The following is a 24,224-nucleotide window of genomic DNA, read 5'->3' as shown; positions in this document are numbered from 1 at the left end:
TTTTGAAAAAAATTTGGGATCCTCACTAAAACTCCAATAATGTAATCCAAGGTGTAAAAAATTACCTAAAATATTCTTTACACCGCGTGCCCTGCGAAAACTATTGATGATAGAATAAAATAATGTATTACGACTTTGTAGAACATATTATTATTTACAAAAAGTATCGCGACAGCATATTATGTCTAACTATTATAGTTATGCCGCAATAAGTGTTCTTTTATTTTAAAAAATAAAACAACATCAAATATCGTTGAAATTTTTGTTAAAGACCCAAGCGGAGCCGGAGTGGGCCGCTTGTATTATATATCTATATTAATATTATAAAGCTGAAAAGTTTGTTTGTTTGAACACGCTAATCTCAGGAACTACTGGTCCGATTTGAAAAATTCTTTCAGTGTTAGGTAACCCATTTATCGAGGAAGGCTATAACATCACGCTAAAACCAATACAAGCGGAGTACCAATAAATAATGTTTCAAAATTGGGTTTTTTTCCCTTTTGAGAGCTTCCGCTGCGTGCGCTGCAGAAACAGAATTGTTGCCCTTTAAAAGATCTGAAAAAAGCCGCGACAGCATATGTCCATATGTTAAGGCTGGCTTACTATAACGTTTTTTATGCTAACCAAATTTGTGCTAAAATAAGTTGAGCGACAAGAGGCTTTAGTCAGTTCGACTCTAATATGCCCCGCCCTCCATCCCCAGTGGAGGGTGGAAGTCCGGCGATTTCCTCCTGACCAAAAAAAAAAAGATCGACACTCTAATTATAAATAAAAAACAGTGGCTATTTACCCTGACAGGATTTCAACTTTATTCCCTTCGGCATTATTTACACCTTATACACCCATTCCCGATCCTGGGGAAAGAATGGAAAGCAGTCGACGTCGCCCAAAACACGTCATCTCGGATCCTCCCGATCCACTAACGGTGCTTTTAGGTACTTCAAGCACCGGTCACCGTTCTCGTCGAACCCGTCGCTTGCGACGAAGGGCTCGACGAGTAAATTAACCCTCAGACACAGCCCACTGAGTTTCTCGCCGGATCTTCTCAATGGGTCGCGTTTCCGATCCGGTGGTAGATTCTGCGAAGCACGGCTCTTGGTAGGGTTCCTGTTAGCAACGTCGTCAGGTTTGAGTCCCGTGAGCTCACCTACTAGTTAAGGTTACGCTGGAATAGCCTCTCAAGGCTACCAGCTTAGTTAGAAAAGAAAAAAAAAACACCTTATAAAAGTATACAGCAATATAGTTTAATTACAAACTTGCTTTCAGGTAACTACACTGGACTTAGCCTGGATGTCTCGCGTGGATTGCGCCGTCCCCGTTCGCCATCTTTGACGCACGTGTTGCCGGCAAACATTTCCTGAAAGAAACCTTTCAACATTATTTTTACATATGATCAATCGCTATTGGATCACATATAGTGTTTAACATCAAAGCAACGATATAAGCTATAGCATCAATTTGAATTTTTAAATCGATTACATACATTTTCATTCACATGATAAGACACGTGATAGGTTTATTTGTGGAAATTTCTACCCACTGAAATATTTTAATTTGATTTTGATTAGGCTTAGAAGTCTGTTCACTGATCCTTATTTAATTTAACATTGCCCCAAATCCCTACCCTACCCTACCTTACTCTACCTTACCCTACGTGTCGTGTTCGGTATATTTTGGAAACGGCTGAATGAACTTAGATGTTTTCGTTTTTCCTTACACTTATATTCTTTAAAGGAAAACTAAAATAACAAAGCAACTTACTTCAGCTAACTTTCGTATGTGACCTTCGATAATCGAAGTGTGTGGCAAAAATCCAAAAGACAAAACCGATTACGATAGAAGCTCCGAAAGTTCAACTATTTCAAACTTTGTACTAGAGAGTAAGTAGTAACCATTTTACATGCGCTGGTGATGCAATAACAATATACGTATATTAAACATATCTGAAGTAAAAAAAACAGTATTTTCGAACTTGGTTCCAAAAATTTATTTATTTTATTTTTTAATTAACAATTATAGTTTAAATTTAACTAAGACTCCCCAATTTTTAGTTCTATAATGTTGTCAATTTTCATGAATGTACAATCTATCCGTGTCTACAAGCCATACTTTAGGACATAGCACATGCTTGCTTAGTTTTCCATTTGAGTTTTTCGATTTAACAATATTTAACTGATTGACATTTTCAAGTTTGTGAAATATTGCGCCCACTAATTTAACAGTAAAATTAATGCATGACGTAAATACCAGATTATCCACAAGCTCTCACAGCAGTTGTAATTAAATATAAACACAAATTGACAATACCACGGCCTACAAAGAAAAATATAATAGTTTAATAGGTTTTTTCATCACCAATCGAATTGATTGTTTAGCTTAATGACAGGTAATGACGCCATTCTTACAATAATTAGTCATTAAAATTAGATAGAATTGTTTCCTTGCATATAATAGTATCGACAATTAGTAAGATAAGGTCTCGAATCGTATGTAACGTTCGACAAGTTAAGTTGTAGATTCTTCTTAGCTACTTAAAATTTACTTATAGCAAATTGTCTTCCGGGCGGAAGTAAAATCAACGATTAGGGATTTAGCACGTGTTAAATGAAGATTCAATAAACACAGTGCACGAATTAATTGTAACATTTTTGCACTCACTTACTCACTTCTAATATTCTTGTAATTTGACGGGTAAAAGATTTATCGCGATGTAATTAATATGCGGAATATTATGTATGACATTACTTCCATCATAATAATGCAACATGGAGGATTTTAATAGATATGATAGATCAGTGGTTTCCATGGGCAATCTAAAAAATAAGGTTAATATTACATGTTACATGTTTGCTCATTCTTTTATCCTAATAATTATAATTATGAATTGTTATGTCAATACCAATGTAACAGGATGAAGTTGAAATGTTATTAGCATATTATAGGTCGTCTATAGAAAACCGCCGAAGGGAATAACTCAAGAGCGAAACTAAAATTTCGTACTATGATATTAATCCGGTTGTTCATCATGCAGTACCGGTACACGGGTAACTCAACCGCATCGTCCTCTTAATTACTTTCTGAATACTACTCTCAGACTTTCTGCCCCTCGTTTTTGTAATAATCTAGTTGGCACTGTACGCCCATAAAGTGGCCACTACCACTGCAACTGCTTCGGACATGAAACATTCATGCGTTTCGAAGAGTAGCATAACTGTATTATTATATTACCAATTGAGGTTCACCTCAAAATATTGGCGGCGGCATTTCTTTTATTATTTCTATGGTATGGTATTCCTCATCACCAGCTGGACAGGGTCTCTAGACTATAGGTCTACGACTAGGTCTTCAGACTGTCCTATATCTATCCTAGACTATCCTAAACTAGGGATAGCCTCCAAACCATGTACCAAGAGCAATCTATAAACAAACCACGTGGGTTATATGATCGATAATTGTTAAGATCACTTTATCAAAGATGTTGAAATATCCAAACGGCGCTACGTATGATAGAATCTCAACACACTGTAAAATAACAATTAAAAAACAATGCAATTACTTTATAACAATTGCATAGTTTACGCCATTTGTCCTATACCAACTACCTTTGGCGACTTTCTATACACATACTTGATAAATTGTTCCTATATAGTGATTTTAACCCATTCACTTACGGTAACGAGTGATTATAAAAGTGAATTAATTAACTTGACATTCATTTTGTGTTTATTATTTAGGACTGAAAGTTTAAGTGAAATCAGTCACTTCCAAGTTCATAGTACAAATTATTTTCCTTTTTGTTTTATTAATAATTATTACAATTATAATGCAACAAGTAATTATTAGGTATGTTTCATTTTGTACATATTACTTATTTTAAGATAATAATCACATTTCTTGTAATTTTTAATGAAACTTTGATCTCGTGTAAGTAAGATCAGCGTACAAAACTTAAGAATAGAAAGTATGTTACAAAAGCGTTTAAGCTTAACTTACTTGATTTTAATCAGCTTTAAAATTCAATCGACACTTTTGATGATGACTTACAAATCGGTGTAATACTTGATGTTGGCTTTGACTATTTCTTCGTCGGTACACCGAGTAAGCGTTATTCGTCGTAGGCATCAAAGGCGAAGGAATAAATTTAAATAAAAATGTACTTATAGTCCATAAGAATGTTCAAAAGTAATTAAAACGAAGTAGTATTTTGTCATGTACATGATTTTTCCATAGATACAGACGAAGATTGTTACGGAAAATACAGAGAAAATATTTTTCTTACCATTTATTTAATTCCTTCAACGATTTTGATACCTACATTGATTTTGAAGTATTTGTCGAGCGTAGTAAATGTAATTGGATTTAAATTTCGTAATCCGAGCCAGTTAAAGTTTTTTCTGGACCTGTATAGAAAACTGGTACACTGGCAGTATATAGAAAAGCTTTCACAAAATTTTCTTTCATAAACCAAATCAGGCATACACACTACACAACCCGTGAAATTTATACATAAAAATAAGAATATGCTTTTATGTAAAGTGACAAATAGCATTCCTAAAGGGCTCCTTTAAGAAAGTCTTGTTAAATTTAATCCTTAGATATAATCGTAGAGTCACTAGTTAGAAACATTCAAAGCAATAATAGATGACAATGAAAAATCATGAAGAAATTTGACAAAAGTAGGGCTCACATTATGAAATATTTAAAACAAAGTATTTTGAACCCTCAATTGTTAAAATTTTATATCACGTCTTTTCGATGGCTTTAAATTAAATCTACTTTTGTCAAAGTTCTACTGTTATTTATAAAGTAGAATTAGATAATACCAAGTGTACTTGAAGTTTAATACTAGTTAAGAATTCGCACGATATTGTTTAAGCGGAGCGATGGTGTTTGAAATATCCTTCAGTATTGAATAAATAACCTACAACTTTGGTAAAATCTAATAAAATTGTTTTGTCAAAAACAATGCACATTGTTATTGTAACAGAAAAAGTATATAAAAATAAAGTGTTCGATAATCAAATGCTATAGTTTTAAAATGTGCTTAAGCAGGCACTCGGTGCGGAATTTTTTAAATGTTGAAAGGAGAAAAAAGAAAATCAATGAAAAAAAAAATGTTTTGAATGATAAAATTCTAAAAGAAAATGAATGAAATATCGTCGGCTTTTCTTTTGAATCAAATGCTTCTTTAACAATTCTCGTGACAACTCAACAACCAAAGAAAGAATATTTCATCATTCACCCTGACCATGCTCGTGCGAGTAGCACGGTGAGAGTGAACATCATCTTTGAATTATCTTCTTAAATAACGTTCAGTGTCAAACGTTTTCGCAGACATTTACTAATTTTATTTATATTTTTCGAAGCAAATATTCCGATGGTACTATTTTTTTAACTTTTTATTTTTGTCTATGCACACCTGAATGTTTATTTATTTAGATGAGAGGTTGTGTATGCAGTACTTTCTGTCATATTATTCAACTATTGAATAAATAAAATAAATGTATTTATGACTATTAAGTCACAATTTCAATTTGTTCAGCTATACATGTCTTCACTTATTAACATTTAAAGTTCATTACTACGATGAGTAAAAGAAAACAATAGCTAAATGCAGTAATTATATCTAATATGTATGTATGTATGTATGTATCAATGGATCGAGCAAAAATTTTGTATAGTCACAATCTCACGATCACAAGTTAAAATTTAATTATAAACATATAAACGATGAGTTGACATTTTCATTTTTATAACTTTATGCACTTAATACAATTAAGGGTAAAATTACAATTTTAGATACTATACTATAGTTATACGCTAGCTATAGCTAACTAGTTATAGCTATGGCACGCATTTAGGACATTTACAAATGCAATAAATTACGCATAATGTAAATCCACATTTCATTAAAATTACCAACGCAAACAAAATAATATATATACTAAATATTGTACTAAACTAAATGTCCAACTTTCAATTACTAATAATAAAACATCCGATACAATACAGTTTCAATCTGTTCATTCACTAATTAAGAACTTTGTTATTTCGTTGTGAGAATCAAACGTTCCATTTTGTAGGTATTCCATAATCAGATCGATTAAAAATAAAACCACCTTTAATGCTTGCATTAAACTATTTATATTATACATTTTTCTATTCAACGGGAGTGGGGACTTTTTCGTCACAAAATAATTAACTCAATTCTAATAGCAATCCAAAAATAAAATTAGATAATTTATAAATATTTTCAAGATGACTGAACCAGATTTTTATTACTAAGATGGTTAGACCAGCTCATAGCCGACCTGGTGTTAAATAGTTACCGGAGCCCCAATGTCAATGTCGCTATCCACTTTCAGATATGAGTTCTAAGTCTCTGTTTTTTAGTACAATGGCTACCTCACCCTTCATGGCAGAAATAGGCAGGGTGGTGGCACCTACCAGTGTGGGCTCACAAGACGCCCTACCACTAGAAACGTACGCAAATGGTACTGAACCACTCTTAGAATTGTGACGTCCCTACTCATTTAGGTCTATTGAGGGTAATTTTCCATCCGTTAAATCAGTTAACTAGCCAGCAGCTGCAGTGGATAATGGGCTAACCTCCACCGCTTTGCAAGGTTTTATACATTTTCAATCAAGAAATCTGTAACCAAATTATTTTTGTTATTACGTTTAATTATTACAAACCCTAACTTCTATAGTAATTATTGATAAGATTGACATTTTTATCATACAAATATTTTAATAATCGTGATAACTCTGAACTCTGATACAGACCTAATAAAAACATACATTTGTTAAAAGTTTCAGTAATTTTTACACTTTGTCAACTCACTATCTAAAGTCTAAAGCATAAAAGTCTTGGGGTTCAAGGACTAACTCATTTCATTCCACGTAGTATCATCTAGTGGATACACGCCATGCTCATCTAAATCCTTCATTTGTGTTACAAGACCCTTCACAAATAAGTACTTAGTAAAAAAACTTAATTTCTAAGTAAAATAAATACATTATTTATTATAAACAGTCGCTGCATTCATGTATATTTGTAAGTATACATTTGTAATTATCATTAAAAAACTATTAGTATTATTTGAAACTCGAATACCCTTGATCGTCATTAAAGTCATTCATTATAATTAAATGTTTTCAACTCTTACTACTTACTGTGCATAATGGTATATTTTTCGAAATACAATCAACCTAAAATTTATATTTGTATAGTATTTCACGCCACAGTAGTTAATAACGCATCAATAAAGCTATTAGAAATATAATTTACGTGTGAACAAAACTCGCCATAAATTATAACCTAATGAAAATTGTCAAAGTGTAGGATGTTAAAGAGAGATTAAAGTTTATTTAAATTCGCAAAATAGTTTTACTACAGCTGAAGCTTGAAATATCTCGAAGTGTCTTCCGAAGTGTCTTATCGAAGTGTTGAAATATTTTAAAACATTATTTAAGCACTGAAAACTCGTTATTTTTATGACTATTTAAAGCAGAGGATCCAAAAGACTTTATTTAAGCTATTGATAAACGTAGGCAGGGAGAGAGGCAAAGCCAAGCCGCTGCCCACCGCTAGCGGTAGGTAGCACAGGCTTCAGGTATTAACGAAACCTTAAACATACTTAAATGTGTTCTGAGTTCATTACCCAAGAAAAAAGCCTAATTTAGACCCGTTGTTTGTGGAGCGTTAATTTACTTATTTGCATTAGTACGTACCTACATACATTGGCTCGAACGCGCCACAGCGTAACCATCTTGCAATGCTGCAAATAAATCTTGTCGAATACGTTAAATGTCACGTATTACACATATAATGGCATTGGATATTTTTGAGGGAAACACCACGGAGACAATTGACGCAAGACAGAGCCCGCATTTTGTTATCTATATTTTATTTTGTACGAGTTTATTATGCAGCGGCGGGGTCAAGTCTCCTGGCCTGGCTGTTATATACGCGAGTAATCGAACATGAAGGTGAGATATTTTAAGAACAATATTTTTGTGCGTTTGTGATAAGGAATTACCGGAGCATGAGCCCACAACACAATTTTAATAAAATATGAAGTTAACGTGACCTAAAGGTTAAGACGCCGGGTGCATTCGTATCGAGCGTTGGGACTGTAACGGTGTTCATATCCCGTACCAGATACCAATTTTTCTAATGAAATACGAACTTAAGACACTTCACGAATGATTTCCACGACGTAGGAATAAAATTGAGTGGGCGAACTTGAGGACTCAGCCGGGAGGGTCTGAAATGTAGTTACTCACAATGGGCCTGATCAATATACCCAGTCACTCAGAAACGCAACCTATACTCGGAGTTTACCTGCGCGATCCAATCAGGAATGAAAAGATTCGCAGATGAATAAACGTAACCGATTAAAACTTTTGCGGCTTAATCTTTCTTATGGTCTTTATATACTATTATATTTCCGACGTTTGAATTTTTTATTTTACAGATTTAGTGGTCACGGACGACTTATAAGACAACATTTGAATATTATACTAGTATACCTGAAGCAGTATTAATTACTTCCCCAACTCACGAAAATCAAAAAAGGCTACATTAAAACTAACATAGCATTGCAAATTAGCAATAGCAGTGAACATGTATATTGCTCGTAGAACAAATGGTGGTTGAGGCCAAAAAGCTCTAAGGAGGCAACCGCGCACCGAAAGCGCAGCAAGGGCAGACATCTCTCAAGGTGGACCGACGATCTCATGAAAGTCGCGGAATTCCGCCGAATGGTAGCAACGTGGGATCGGTAATTGTGGTAAGCCTTGGGGGAAGTCTATATCCCGCAGCGGAAGTGGTCAGGCTGATGACATTGATGAACCGCTGAGGTCATAACTTAGTATTACGTGTATAGTATATTTGAGTCGTCTATTATCAAAGGTGGCAATCTGTGCATTTGGACAAAAAAATGTTATTGATATGTCAATACAGATTTGTTTGAATATAATCGTCTCCTTCAAAGAATTCGGTTCAAAACCTGCATTAAATAAAGGTTAATACTTAACCTGTTATTTATCTAAGATGTCGTTCAGAAGAGTTTTGTGACTGCCAATGGAATACAAAGTCAATAATTCGTTTTTCTGATTTACCAATAATTGTCCAAAAGTCACATTGCCGGCTTTGATAATAGTCGACTCATTTAACAACTAGTTTTTTTTGGTGTACCAAATACGTTTCTAAAATTATTTTATCGTAATTATTTAAAATATACGAGTAAACAGAATATACCAAAACTTTTCAAACTTGTCTAATGAATTATAACGATACAATTAAAATTGTAATTAAATACTCATTTTTACACTTTTCTTCATGAATTGATTTTTAAGAGCCTAAGTGCCACTTTAGTCTTATCTCGAGTCCACTACTATTACGAGTATTACAAAGAATTGTTTAGAAACAATGGAATTTATCATTACTTACACTCCATACAATTTGTCACATGCACCTTGAAGATATGCATAAGTGCTACTTAATTCGATAAGAAAATTGTCGAAAGCATTAACGAGACATTGGAGAAGAATAATTTCCTCGTGTCGTATGTTGTGATATAAAGTGCAGCGATCGTGCGGGTGGACGACAGTGGCACGATGTTCGCCAACAAACAGTCGGTTCTCGCGGTGATCGCGCTGGCGGCAAGTGCGTGCGCGCTACCTCAACCCGGCGCCAATGACATACCGGATTTAAAACAAAAATGTAAGTCTCACTACCTGTTTTACATTAATTTAGGCAATGTTAGCTTCCTAAGCAGTGCACGATCAAGAATTTATTGTGTTGTGTTTCTATTAAATCATTATCATCGTTGTTACGCGGAACAATGAATTTCGTCAGCGATCGAGTTTTTTTTTTAAATCTTTATGTTTTGCTTTAGATTTGTCTTTAAATTTTATTAAATTTGCTGTCAACTGCTGTTACTTAGGTGCTTTTTAAGTGAGCACTGAATCAAGAAGTTTGCCACAGTGAATATCGATATCATTTCAAATTATTTTCGGGAAAAATACTTCACTATAACGGAAAGAAATTAGTATACGAAAAAATAAAACCACCTCTCATTCGTGTCAAGTTTATTTTATATTGTGTTGCTGTTATCAGAAATTGTTTCCTTTGAAATAATGAAACTAGGTCACGAATAGTGTTACTTGTGTAGAACAAAAAAAATCCTTGTGTAAAGAAGAATCTTAAAGAGAACTGAAGCTAATAAAAGCATATTAAAAACGGGAGCGTCTTGATGGTAGGCAAGATTATTTTTTATTTCGGGTAGCTATTTAGAACCTTATAGATACTACAGGTAACCTTATCTGCGGCATAAGCGGCAAACTTTACGTAGGTAGATGAAAAAATTTCGTAAACAACAGTATACCAATAAACATGAGTTCACGTTTACTTTTGACGATAAAGTAACAACATGTTTAAAAATAAATCCGCATAATATGTATTTTATGTTGGTCGTTAGTGTAATTTTAATAAAAATGTAATAAGGCTTGCTGAGACAACATTTATAGCTGCTTGAATAATACTAACTATTATTAGTCTTGTAAGAGAAGAAATGTGTTCTGTTCCTAAAAGTTTTTGTGCTTTAGTTAACGTCTAAATAATACGTACCGAAAATGTTATATAGCATTTTGGTCATGCTGCTGGAATTAAAACGTGTATTGGTAACGGTAACCATTAACACACACATCAGACGAACCATAAACAGACAATAAACAATTTTTAAAACCATGTATGCAGTTCAGACTCAGTAGAAGTGAAACCTTCAGAAATACAAAATAATATTATGTTTTATTCCTTCCTCTGGGTATCTTTGTTGGTTCTTGTTGCTTTTCTAGTGTCATATCAGTTTCATTGTTTTCTGTTATTACCGTTTTATCGAGTTTAAAATCATAACGGTACTAGAGAAGTTTTGACTTCCAAAAAGAACATCAGCTAATTGTTTTCATATTCAATTTACGAACGATATACGTATTAATATAAAAAATAATTTGCAATAGACGTATTAATATATAAAAAATGTGCTTAAATAATTGCTTTTACTTGTGCTTTGCCAATAAACGGAAAAGGAACACGCAAGTACATTGAATGCTCACGACAATTATTTGTATAGGAGTATTTTTTTTATCGTTAAAAACTCGATCTTTACAGCAATTGCTACGATAAGCGGTCATGTAGTCATTGGAATTGGTTCATATCATTCAAACTATTACCTGCTACTACGTACTTATAGTATGTAATTAGTCAGCGCTATGAGGACTATTGGTTTTACGCCGTTGTCATATTTTCCGAGAAGTAGGTACAATTTAAACGATTTAATCCTCCCCATAAAACTAATTAATTGACTAAGGTAGTCATAGTCTAGAATAATCATACATCCAATAACTGAACGCAGTAGCGTAAGTAAAGAATGAGCTACTCGAAAATTGTGGATGTAGTAAATATAGTGTAATAGACTAGCAGATACATACATAATATAATGGAAACATCTTTTGTTGCGTACGTCAAGCCTAAAGCCTTATCTTTTTGTCACAGTACTGACCTCATAGTACACTGAAAGAAGATTTCGGTGTTCGGTAAAGATCGTAAAGGAATAAAGTACCTATTTCTTTTACCCGAAACCGCTTATTCCATAACACTACGTAGATACATTTTGAGATATTGTCACTCCTAATATACTCAAATTCCAAACTATGCCTGTTTGTCCGAAATATTTAGGATTATTATTCCTCAAATTAAATCTACCACCAAAGAATACGAATCTACCACCGGTTCGGAATGTGTGTCTCAACACTGTGAGATAATCCGATGAGAAACTCCGTGGGTTGCGTCTATGGGTTAGGTTGCACTTCGAACTCTTCGTCGCATTCGACGAGTATTTCGCATTCGTGACACTGGTTGACTGAGATTGTTTTTTAACTTGACCCTTTCATTTTCAGCTGCGCTGGTAACAACTGAAATTACAAAGACACAGTCTGATGTGAAAGCAGTACACGAAAGGTTTCCACATGCCGTTCTTTTCGGTGGTACCTGTGGAGGTTCCATTATTAGCCCGAAATGGATCCTCACTGCGGGACACTGGTATGTTAATTATCTAACCATATGGTAACCCTCTTCTAATACGAAGTCAGGGGGGAGTGCACTGAATTTTGACTTCATAATTATTATATTTTTTTTTTAGCTTAGGGTGCACGAGCTCACAGTCCACCAGGTGTTAAGCGGTTACTGGAGCCCATAGACATCTATAACGTAAATGCGCCAACCACCTTGAGATATAAGTTCTAAGGTCTCAAGTATAGTTACGACGGCTGCCGCACCCTTCAAACCGAAACGCATTACTGCTTCACGGCAGAAATAGGCAGGGTGGTGGTACCTACCCGTGCGGACTCACAAGAGGTCCTACCACCAGTAAAAATATATATAAATATAAATTGTATAAAATATTATTTTACTACTGCATGCAATGTAACACAATAAAAAACCAGCTGATGTGCGGGTCCAACCTCATAAATGTTTCGAGAAAACAATTACTTTAGGCTTCAGAGTGCGAGTTCGCGAAATATCGCCGGTATAAATCAACGACTATAATGTTCTCAAATTAGCAAAGGAATATTTTTTGAGGTTATTTACACTCTGTATTGATACTTCACCTTGTTTTGCAATCATTTTAATTTGAAAATCATTCACGCATTAAAGTAATTACTTACCTAACGATGAATTAACAAATTATTCTAGAGCATTGTAGGAATGTATTTTTTACGTAAGTGAACTCGCAACTTGTTTCATAAATTCACGATCACCTATTATTGTTTTTTATGATGAATATATTTCATTTATTTATTATTTATTGCACTCAATCTGTAGACAAGCCTAGTGGCCTGGCGTTAAACAAAAATAGGTACCTTTAAAAATTTGATGGATGGTTTACATATCATGGGGTAAAGTCTGCCGAGAATAAACGCAGCACGGTCGCGAACTGTTTTAATATGCGGTCGGAATGTCATGGATGCATCCAGGGTGACTCCCAGGTTCTTCACCTTCCTGGGTCAGGTAATAGGTTGGCCAAAGAGGACGATCGGGGCTGTAAGATTTCTCCTCCTAGTACGGGAGGAAATTCGTATAGAGTTTCCCCTTTGAAATAGCACCACTGTGCTTTTCACTGAGTTGATGTCTATGCGCCATTTTCGGAACTACTGTCCGAGGGTCACGGCTGCACTCTGAAGTTTACTCGCCATAGTGGACTTATTCCTACTAAAGTAGTAAACGGTTGTGTCGTCGGTGAATAAGGCTAACTGGGTCGGCGTCGACTGGGGAATGTCGTTGATGAATAAACTAAACAAGAGCGGCGAGAGGACAGAGCCTTGTGGGGCTCCAGCTGTGAGTGGTCGCGGTGAGGAGCGGGATCCCTCAAGTCAATATCGAAAAGAGCGGTTCGACAAGAAATCCCGTATGATGAACACGAGACTGTCCGCCATGCCCATGTTGAAAAATATTTGAAAATAAAATCAAATACTTTTGCGACATAGGGCTCCCGTGTATAACAGTTTAGGTTGGTTCAGCCCTATGAGAATATGCTCCGTGTAGCGGTGCACCTGTTGTACGCATGAGTGATTTGCGTGGAATCCGAATTGTTCATCGACGAGAATGCCCTTGGATGAGAAGAGGCTTCTAAGGAGCTTGTAGAGCAAACGCTTGCTATATACAGTTTGCCGAGAGACATGAGGGGGCTAATCAGGCGGTAGCTCGTCGGATGATTTTTGGGTTTACCGGGCTTATTTACCTATGCCGACAACGGTCGCTTCTTTCCACACGATGGGAAAGATACAGTTCGTCATAGCGACATTGAAAACATTGAAAATAGATATCAACATCACGATGAGTTGGATGGGTAGAAGTTTAATAACGCGATAGAAATACCATCTGAACCAAGAGCCTTGGGAGGACGTAGGTCTTTGATCAAGTATTTAACTTCCATCGGGGTGACGGGTACGTTCAACGAATTTCAACGAACGATTACGATTCTCACGTCACGATTATCTATTATCACAGGTAGTTAATTTCGACAAAAGACTTGGACGCCAGATGTGCCACGAACCAAGGTCGGGCGATCGAGCGGTCAATAAGCACGTCCGCACGCGACGTGTGCTTGAATCGGAATGAAAACTAATATCGTGCGTAAATACTAAAATTGTACATTTACATATTATTATATGTATGTATCAATTTTAAGGGCCTGTATCTTTGAATGCTACGTAAAATACAATCAATTGAAATAGACTTACGCAATGATATACGCATTTGGTAATAATAAAAAAACATTACATTTGAAACCCACCAACAGTACCTATCTAACTCATTAAAATCTAGCATTTACCCAAATCAATAAAACGTTTTACTGAATCAAATATGACAGCATTACATCATTAATTCTCTACAAATCGCTGTTAAAACTCCATTGAATACGATTTCAATCAGTTTTGGTGATTTGAGCACAGATGACTAATATGTCAAATTTAATACTCGTGGCCTCGGAGCGATATTTATTGTACTAGCAGTAACCCAACGATTGTGATTTTACCGTGATTCATGATTCTTCGGATTGAAGTAGCTTTAAGTTTTATATTAAAAGTTAATAAGGACACTTCTCAATGGCTAAATTTTAATTATAATTAAAAATCAAATAATCCATAAATAATTGATTTACTAATAATACCATGAAAATCCATTCAATCGATAAATGACAAAAATCGAATATTTAAATTTTATCCAATAAAGCATTTTTTGTTTAAAGTTGTAGATTTTATGAATAAGCTTATCTTGCATTATTATTACCATTGTAGGTACAAATGTTTCGTAACATTGTCCATTTTGTTCAAATCATTTTAAAATATAGTACTATTAGTAGAAATTAATCATGCCAATAAATATTTTTACACCGTAAAGTGTGGAGGATTACAATAGTAATCGATATGCGGACCAGGCACAACATCACCGCCAATTAATATGCATAAGTCACTTGGGTTTTCCTTTTCCGTCAGAGAACAAAACAAAAAATAAAGAAACCAGTTTGCAAAACATGACAAGATATTTACTACCTTAAACATTCAAGCACAAACGGACGTAGGATATGTAGCTGTAACGATGAGACATTACGCGGTAATTACAAAAAAAACTAAGTCGTCATTCAAAAGTCGGACAAGACGATGTCTTTGTGCTAGTTTCTGTTTTTTGACAGAATAGTTTTTGTTTTTGACAATATGAAATCGAGCCTTCACTGGCTTTACTCTGGTTGGTGAAACATTCGTTTTTCCTCATCATTGTAGTCAAAGATGCAATCCTTAGCTGTGTAAGTCAAAGTTAATCAAGGCTGACGAGTTTTTTGCATAATCTTCTATAGTACAAAGATAACTATTAAGAATAAATATTTATTTTTTTGTGAATAGAGCAGGAAAATCATTTATTTTTTGATAGAATATTCCTTTTCCACAATCACTGCTACATACAGGTTCACCAAAACTTAAATGTACTTAATTCAAATTTATACCTATAATTAAATTGTTTATTTATAGGCATAACTGCTTTTTAGACAAATGTAGTGATGTATTTCTTCCATTTTACTATTTCAACGTAATCAGTAGGTACTTATCGTATAGCCCTGACCGAGAGCGATAACCTTTTGGTAAGCATAAGTCACATTCGTGGAATATGGAAACGACAATCTGAAGACTTTAGTCTAAAAGTAAACACAGGATTTTCAGAATGATAATCTGACCAACCTGAGTTGATTAATCACGAGTACTAAGTGTAGTCGGTCGATAAGTAGCTATTCGAGACTCTATTGAAGAACTTGTCATCTTCACTTGTAAACTGAAGATTCTTTCTATTTTAGTACTTATATTACAGCCAATAGGCATGTAGGTACCGGTGCAGAAACTGTTAGTGGACGATAATCACACTTACCCACTGACAATGGGGATAAAATTGTGTCGAATTATAATAATACATCCTATTGTATGTATTCAGGTTACCCGTTCAAAAAATCAACCGCTATCAAATATTCTAACCTTGTAAATATATTTCAAATTTATTTTATAAATATGTAGTTAACAGAAATACAGAAAGTACGTGATAAAATAAACGATTGTATAGTAATAAAAAAGGAAATAATGGAAATTTCTAGAATTGTTTCGTGTTTCGTTTTCATATTTTATACGGATCTATTACAATCATCATTCTGTTATTTCTTTCAATAAGCCGACATTTTCAATATGTCGTTCAAAATTCAATGCCTTTAAAAAATTAGCTTTCAATGCCTTTTAAAACTCATTTACCACAGTACACGAAAGTTTCACATTTGGTAGGTAGTCAGATGACACTCACTAGTAATCGAATCAAATAAGCCTGCTTTGATGCAAAAGCAAACGTTGCTTTAATACTAGAACTAACTACGCGTAATTTCATTAGAAAATAATTCCGCAACCTCCACGATATGACGTCATAATTCTAATGAGGTATCAACACAATCACAAGGTAAATTAGATTGTGATTTCAACCGTAGCCCAAAAATTGTCCATTAATGAATTATTGTTATCACACAATAACAGGTGAGCGTCCTTTGCTTTGAACCAATTTATCATTTGTATTTCATATTACATTATGAAAATTAAAGACATCGAATATTATGTAACCATATTGTTATAGAAATATTTAAAAAATCTGAATTTTGTTGCATGTCTTATACGAGGGCGTAACAAAACTTTTTGGCAAGAACATTCCAATTTACAACTTGAATATCGAAGGAGCATTCTTGTCAAAGATAAAAAAATATTAGTCATTCTTCACTCATTATGTTCGCCACATTTTTACACTATTAATATATGATATTCTACTTTCTGATCACATGATATCAAACGGTTTTATCTACTTCATCATAACCAAACAAAGTTCCTAGATCCTGATAACGTAATTCTCCATTTTTACATTCTTTGTCTGATTAATCCTCATCTTCGTTCCAATTCATCAAATTATTTCTTTTACTGCTTACACGAGTGCGGCCGACCTGGTGTAAAGTGGTAAAACTAATAATAATAATACCTACTATTTTTTATATTCATAAAATCAACGTATTTTATTATGTGGTACTTTAGTACGTTTAATCACTTGATTTTATTTTAATCTTATTTTACGTTTTTATTTTTTTATTTTAATCTTATAACTTCTGATAATAGTCGAACACTTTGGTTTCCCAACATCACGACCTCTAAAGTGTTATTCTTCGAAATTATAATGTTGTCTTCTCAACTATTTCATAAAAAATTGGTTTTCATTAAAAAACATATTACGTCATTGACTCCACAGTTTATCTAATGTTTTTGTTTTATTAACCACATTTAGATAAAAAAATGCTACCTAGTGTTGTTGTATGATCAAATTGATATTTTGATATTAGACTTAATTTAGAACTAAACCGTGCTGAGATAATCCTACCGACTACCTAGTGATTATGATGACACTATTTCTGATTTTAGCACACTGTTCACGAACGGTCATTACGTATTGGCCGGTACTAACAAATCAGACGACCAAAGCGGCATTATTCGCTACGTGAAACGAATGGTCATCCACCCGCTCTTCTCTGTTGGACCATACTGGCTTGACGTAGAAGATTTTAATCTTAAACAGGTAATTTAGTTTATTCTGACATAAGAGGACAAAGAAAAAAATTAACTAGGATGAACTTTAACGTAGAATATTATAAATTTATAATAAGAACTCAACAAAGTATTCGGTTTTAATCCTACAAACTAACTGTTAAAGGTTTGCAAGCAACAAATTGTGAGACATTTTTACTATGCTAAGTTGACAGACTAGCTCAGTGGCCTCCTTGTGTTAACTGATCAATGGAGCTCATATATATACCTAACATACAAAACGCGATTAGAATGTAGAAATACCGTAAAAACAAAATTTACTTTACATAAATATTTATATACATATTTTATAATTCAAATTTGTACGATATTACTAAGTTGACTAACGCAAATAATATGCGTCGGTCAAAAGAAAACTCTGTTGTTTTACAGGTAGCAGCTAGGTGGGACTTTTTACTGGTCGAATTGGAGGAGCCCTTACCCGTGGACGGCAAAACGATAAAAGTTGCAACACTCGATGATCAGCCAAATCTACCAATCGGAGTCGACGTCGGATATGCTGGCTACGGAACTGACGAGCATGGGGTTAGTTTTATTTAACCTTTTATGATTTTTTATTGTTTTGACGCAAGAGTCCCAGCCACAGCCCACATGATGTTGAACGGTTACCGGAACCCATAGATATCACAACCCATATCTTAAAATTTAAGGTCTTTGTACAGTAATTACGCAAGTTATAATATATTTGTTTGTATATTTCGTTTTTATTATATGATGTTATTCGTTAATCTCGAAAACCACTAGAAATATTGGTAAATCCATGCGTACACCAAACGTCTTATACTTTAGATCACGAAGACTTAAATACCGATATCGTTCGCTATGCCGAAGTGTCATGGATAATACCATTAATGATTGCAAACATTTCATTCCTTATCCTTTCTTCGTCGCATACCCAAAGCATCACGCGGGAAGGGCCGTTTTTATGCGCTGGGCAATCAGCATTAACGGCTGCCTCTTTTTAAATTTGATAATAGGTACTTGGGTAATCAGAACACACTGAAATACTTGTAGTTGATCGGACGGTTTTTAAAACCTCTTATTTCACTTTTCCAGGGCGTGATGCGTAAAGATATGCACGCCATGGAGCTATCAACGCAGTCCGACGAAGTATGTTCTAAATTAGAGCAATACAACTCTCTGGATATGATCTGCGCTAAAGGTCGCCCCCCACGGTTCGACTCTGCTTGCAATGTAAGTCCTGTTCAAATTCTAAAGCACAATAATGTCTAACAGCATTATTGATTAAGCAGTTGATTAATTTGAGTATTTTGTTAACAATCGCAAGCAAACGTTATAATTCCTCTAATAATATCTAGGACCTATGAAAAGCTCCAAGCAAAACGTCATTGCTTATTAAGGTAACATTGTCGGATCATTGCACCCGCGACGTAGAACCTAAGACAACTGAGAAACTGGTCATCACGTGAAAAAAATAGTTGAGAGTTCCAAAGAAACTAGTTTGTTCATTCGTTTCATTTTAAGTAGGTAGCGTTAGCAACACTTTTTTTGAAGATTTTATGGCTTGGTAACGAGAGCTCTAAGTCCATTAGCAACACTTTCACAAACAAATTATTTGAATATTCGCTGTTTGCGTATTGTTCTTCGTGCTATTTTCGTTACACCACAACCAATAATAAAAGGTAACTACTATTTTTAATAAGTGTTAGATTCTGGCAAAGAGCATTCGTAGGTGAAAAACTATTCAAGTTCCCAGAAATTTAATGAAGATCGTTGAAAACCGTTAATCATTTCGATTCACATTGGAGACATTTCAACCCACAGACACAGCCTACTGAGTTTCTCGCCAGATCTTCTCAGTGGGTCGCGTTTCCGATCCGGTGGTAAATTCTGTGAAGCACTGCTCTTGCTATGGCCAGTGTTAGCAACACTCCGGTTTGAGCCCCGTGAGCTCACCTACACGTTAGGACGACGCTGATATAGCCTCTCAAGGCTCAAGCATAGGTAGGAAAAAAAAACATTTCATGTAGGATCGCTTCAATTAACTTTTCTATTAAGTATTTATGTATATTAATACCTCAATTAGTTTTTTAAAAATCTATTACATGTTTTTTTCTTCTCTATTTATTTTATTACTGTACTCTTTCAGCAGTAGTTCCAACTGAAAAATCTAACGTGCCACATCATACAACCTAACATTTTATTTTTATGAAAAGAAGAATTATTTAGGATTTAGAATGAAGGTGATTATTTTGAAACATTAATCAATCGGGATGAAATGAAATGAAACGAAATGATATGAGATGAAATATAGTCTCAGTAAAATGGTGGTTATTTACTTGACTTTTTCTGTGAAGTTTTTAGAAGATCCCAAGAAGCTACGTGCTAGCGACTTTGTTTCATTTTCGCACATTTGTGCATTTCCACGTTTAACAAACTCAAAAGAAACACTACATTAAAAATGTAAAGAATTCAGACAACTTTGTTCTTCGCGCCAAAAATCCTGTCATCTTTCATTCTTCCTTTTCTTTTTCTACTTCCTCCAAATAGGTTGAAGTATGTCTAGTGTCTACCTAGTTGTGGTAGTAACCTTTTTACTTGCTACAATGTCAACGTCATACAATTTTATGGGCATTCATATATCATCACCGTCCCTAAACTTACGACAAAACTCATATACATTGTTAAACTATTCGATTATATCGGGTGTGCCACAAAGAATAGCTCAAGCCGGAAACTGTAGATAGCTTTTATTTTTTATTGCTAAATTGATTATAGTGCAGGTGCAGGTATGGTGTTAAATGATTACCGGAAGCCCATACTCATCCATGACGTAAATGCCGCCACCCACCTTGATGTATGAGTTGTACCTAAGTCTCAGTTTTCAGTACAACGGCTCCGTGCTCCACCGTTTAAACCGAAAAGCATGTCTGCTTGGAGGATTCGAGTAAATTAATCCACAGACAACAGCCCACTGAGTTTCTCGCCGGATCTTCTCAGTGGGTCGCGTTTCCGATGCGGCGGTAGATTCAGCGAAGCACTGCTCTTGCTAGGGCCAGTGTTAGCAACACTCCCGGTTTGAGCCCCACGAGCTCACCTACTAGTTCGGTGAATCTAGAATAGCCCCTCGAGGTTACTAGAATAGGTAGGAGAAAAAAAATCTTTGTTTCAAACATAGGATTAGAAGACTGGATTTCAATCTCATGTTTCAAAGTAGATGTTGCTATTCGCGGTATGATATGTACAAGTTCCGGTAGGATACCCCTTATTAGGTAGGATACTCCCTAACTAATGTACAGAAGTAAAATAAAATAGTTCGAGCTCCGCTTCAAAACAAAATTGTCGCAAAGTCTCGGCCCTTTGACGGACTACACCAGCGCCGCTGTGTATTATCTATGTCCGTTCAGGCTGTTTTTTAGCTTAGATGAGTTGACGAGTTCGCAGCCCACCTGGAGTTAAGTGGTTACTGAAGCCCATAGACATCTATAACGTAAATGCGCCACCCACCTTGAGATAAGTTCTAAGGTCTCAGTAGTTATAACGGCTGCCCCACCCTTCAAACCGAAATGCATTACTGCTTCACGGTAGAAATAGGCAAGGTGGTGGTACTTACCCATAAGCCTTGTTCAGACTAGGCGAGTATTTTAGTCGAGTACCGAGTAATTCACAGGAATCGTTCGCATTACGGTCCAGTAGAGTACACAAGTGAGTGGTGTTTTGCAAGATGAACAAGCTGCAACGCAATAGAGTGAATAAACTGATTAAGCTAATCGTAATGGCTATTTTAGAAGTGAGGAAATTTCTCTGATTAAGAAAAATAATTTTATGGGTACGAAAATGGATCAATAAAAGAAATAAACTAGGAGCTACTAAATGTCTTCTGAAGGAATTAGCATTGGAAGAGATCGCAAAGAATACTTCGATAGTTTGGGAATGTCCAAAGCACATTCTCAAACCATCATCAAATGCACAAAGATACCCATTTGAGAAGTGTCACTAATGAACTCGACTAATCAACAGATTCGGACTTGTTTAGTCAGTGAGCCAGTGAGCAAGGACGCGTGGTGGGAGGCGCTACTCGCCTGTTTTTTTTTTTTTATTGCTTATATGGGTGGACGAGCTCACAGCCCACCTGGTGTTAAGTGGTTACTGGAGCCATAGAGCCCATAGACATCCACAACGTAAATGCGCCACCCATCTTGAGAATAAGTTCTAAGGTCTCAAATATAGTTACAACGGCTGCCCAATCCTTCAAACCGAAACGCATTACTACTTCACGGCAGAAATAGGCAGAGTGGTGGTACCCACCCGCGCGGACTCACAAGAGGTCCTACCACCAGTAATTACACAAAATATAACTTTGCGGGTTTCATTTTTATTACACGATGTTATTCCTTCATCGTGGAAGTCAATCGTGAACATTTGTTGAGTACGTATTTCATTAGAAAAATTGGTACCCGCCTGAGATTCGAACAGCGGTGCATCACTCAACACAAATGTATCGGATGTCTTATCCGTTAGGCCACGACGACTTCTAGATAAAAATAGAACAAAATGGATTGACTTTACTAAATTATTTACTAACCTACTCGACTAAATTTTTGGTGTCAGACACATTTAGCTACTAAATTACTCGGTACTCGACTAAACTACTCGCCTAGTCCGAACAAGGCTATACGGACTAAAAAGAGGTCCTACCACCAGTAATTACGCAAATTATAATTTTGCGGGTTTAATTTTTATGACACGATGTTGTTCCTTCACAGTGGAAGTCAATCGTGAACATTTGTTAAGTACGTATTTCATTAGAAAAATTGGTACCCGCCTGCAGGATTCGAATACCGGTGCATCGCTCGATACGTATGCACTGGACGTCTTATCCTTTAGGCCACGACGACTTCAAACTGTCGGCATAACAACTTCTTTTGTCTTTCCAGCAAAGGTGAAATTTAGTAGCATCAGCGTTAAATCGCTTGAAATTTGTTTTGCGTTTATGAGCCTTACGTGCTTAGCATATGGCTATATTTTCGTCGTATTCACTGTTTTAAATTAATTGAAACGAGTTTGTTATTGTCTGTCATTCTGACGGGTTTTAGGAAACGGAAAATTCGAACGACACTTTTGTTAATTCAGGGCTGACATTGAACAGTTCAAACTGTTAAAATAAATGATTTCATTAATTTACTAAGCAATTACGACTTAAATGTTTTTAATATAATCTACATTGTTTATACTATGGCCATGTTTCGGCTTGATATAGTTATTGTGGGACACTCTGTATAATTCATACTTGTTTGTTAGAGTTGTCTCGACTGGAATAATTTTGATGGTTTTGTTTTGTGGGTTACCTAGAGAATTCAAGCAAATTGGCTACTTTGCAAACGTGATATTTTTTCTTTACAGTTTGCTTAGTGCAAGTTTTTTAACGTTCTCGATAGCGTAAAAGTTAGCTCATATTTGTATGAAATGAGATCGTTCGCATACGTTTGCCGCTAGGGGCGCTGTTCCAACTGCATACAAAATTGCGTTAACTTTTGGGCTATCGAGAACGTTAAGAAACTCGCACGAAGCACACAGGATAGTATGTCCATGGGTCCTCTAGTAACATATGTAATTGCACTTCCAGGGTGATAGTGGCAGCGGGCTCGTGGACGGCGAGGGGCGGCTGGTGGGGGTGGCGTCGTGGGTGGAAAATGACGCTTTTGAGTGCCGCAACGGAAACCTTGTCGTCTTCTCCAGGGTCTCCAGAGCGAGGGACTGGATCCGAGAGGTCACCGAGATTTAAATTCTTTACACATCCAACTAAAGATAGCATCAACGTCGTTAAGAATTTAAAAAACTTAAAACTTGTAGTAAACTAAATAAACATTTGTTTGCTGGTAGCTTTTGTTATGTTTGAGATATCGAAACAGAATTGAGTGGGAAAGTTGACGTTGTAGCTTTAGATATATAATTTTTACTACCCAATTGTTAGCTCTTGCTAGTCATGATATTTATTTTCGGACATGTTTTCGTTTTTTGAATTCTAATATTAAATTTAGTTATTTAAGAAATTGATTAATGTACAAATGCAAGACAACAAATATTGTAGTTAAGTCAAAGGTAGCAAATGATTTTATCTAATCTGTTATATTTATTATAAAAAAAAGAACACAATATTCCTAACCTAAAAGTACATATTATTATCGGATCTGTTATATTTATGAACAACATGTGAATCTTGTTTTGAAATTAAATCGTTTTTTTAAATATCTATTTGTATTCGTTAAAACCCAAATCCAGTTTGATTCAATTTTATAAATGCATAGTCAATAAAACAAATGTGTCAATTCTCGAGGAGCTAAACGTCAAGACCCGTCTATCTACAATCTGCATGCAGCGTCTCCTCAAGTACTTCGGACACGTGGCCCGACAAAATCCCGAGAACTTGGAAAAATTAATAGTTGTAGGTCACGTGGAAGGAAAGAGAAGTCGAGGAAGATTGCCAACCAGGTGGACGGACATTATCAAGGAGGCCACAAACACCA

The 24,224-nt window shown here is 35.3% G+C and overlaps 2 protein-coding genes and 1 long non-coding RNA gene across 3 annotated transcripts in view; 2 read left to right on the top strand and 1 right to left on the bottom strand.

Annotated features, from left to right (window-relative positions):
* LOC101738719 (progestin and adipoQ receptor family member 4) overlaps positions 1 to 7,385 on the top strand; it is a 56,691-nt gene extending 49,306 nt beyond the window's left edge. Inside the window, exon 6 of the mRNA XM_021350855.3 lies at positions 1,267 to 7,385. Within this exon, the coding sequence (XP_021206530.1) occupies positions 1,267 to 1,332 (66 nt within the window). The 3' untranslated portion in view covers positions 1,333 to 7,385. The remainder of the gene's footprint in view (positions 1 to 1,266) is intronic.
* On the bottom strand, positions 1,220 to 7,890 carry LOC110385946 (uncharacterized). Its single transcript, XR_005244818.2, has 2 exons — positions 7,735 to 7,890; positions 1,220 to 1,357 (listed from the first exon to the last, which is right to left on the bottom strand). It is a non-coding gene; the product is annotated as an uncharacterized LOC110385946 (long non-coding RNA).
* Positions 7,891 to 9,595: 1,705 nt separating this feature from the next.
* Positions 9,596 to 23,822, top strand: LOC100101171 (scolexin; the record flags this gene model as incomplete). The annotated part of the gene is given in 6 exon segments (NM_001099799.1): positions 9,596 to 9,730; positions 11,965 to 12,106; positions 17,554 to 17,707; positions 18,109 to 18,261; positions 18,793 to 18,930; positions 23,324 to 23,822. Coding segments are annotated over 6 exon segments (852 nt in total). The 3' UTR covers positions 23,483 to 23,822.
* Positions 23,823 to 24,224: the final 402 nt, after the last annotated feature.

This window comes from Bombyx mori, chromosome 6, assembly GCF_030269925.1.
Source record: "Bombyx mori chromosome 6, ASM3026992v2".
NCBI lineage: Eukaryota > Metazoa > Arthropoda > Insecta > Lepidoptera > Bombycidae > Bombyx > Bombyx mori.
This window is presented reverse-complemented; position numbering and strand designations above follow the sequence as displayed.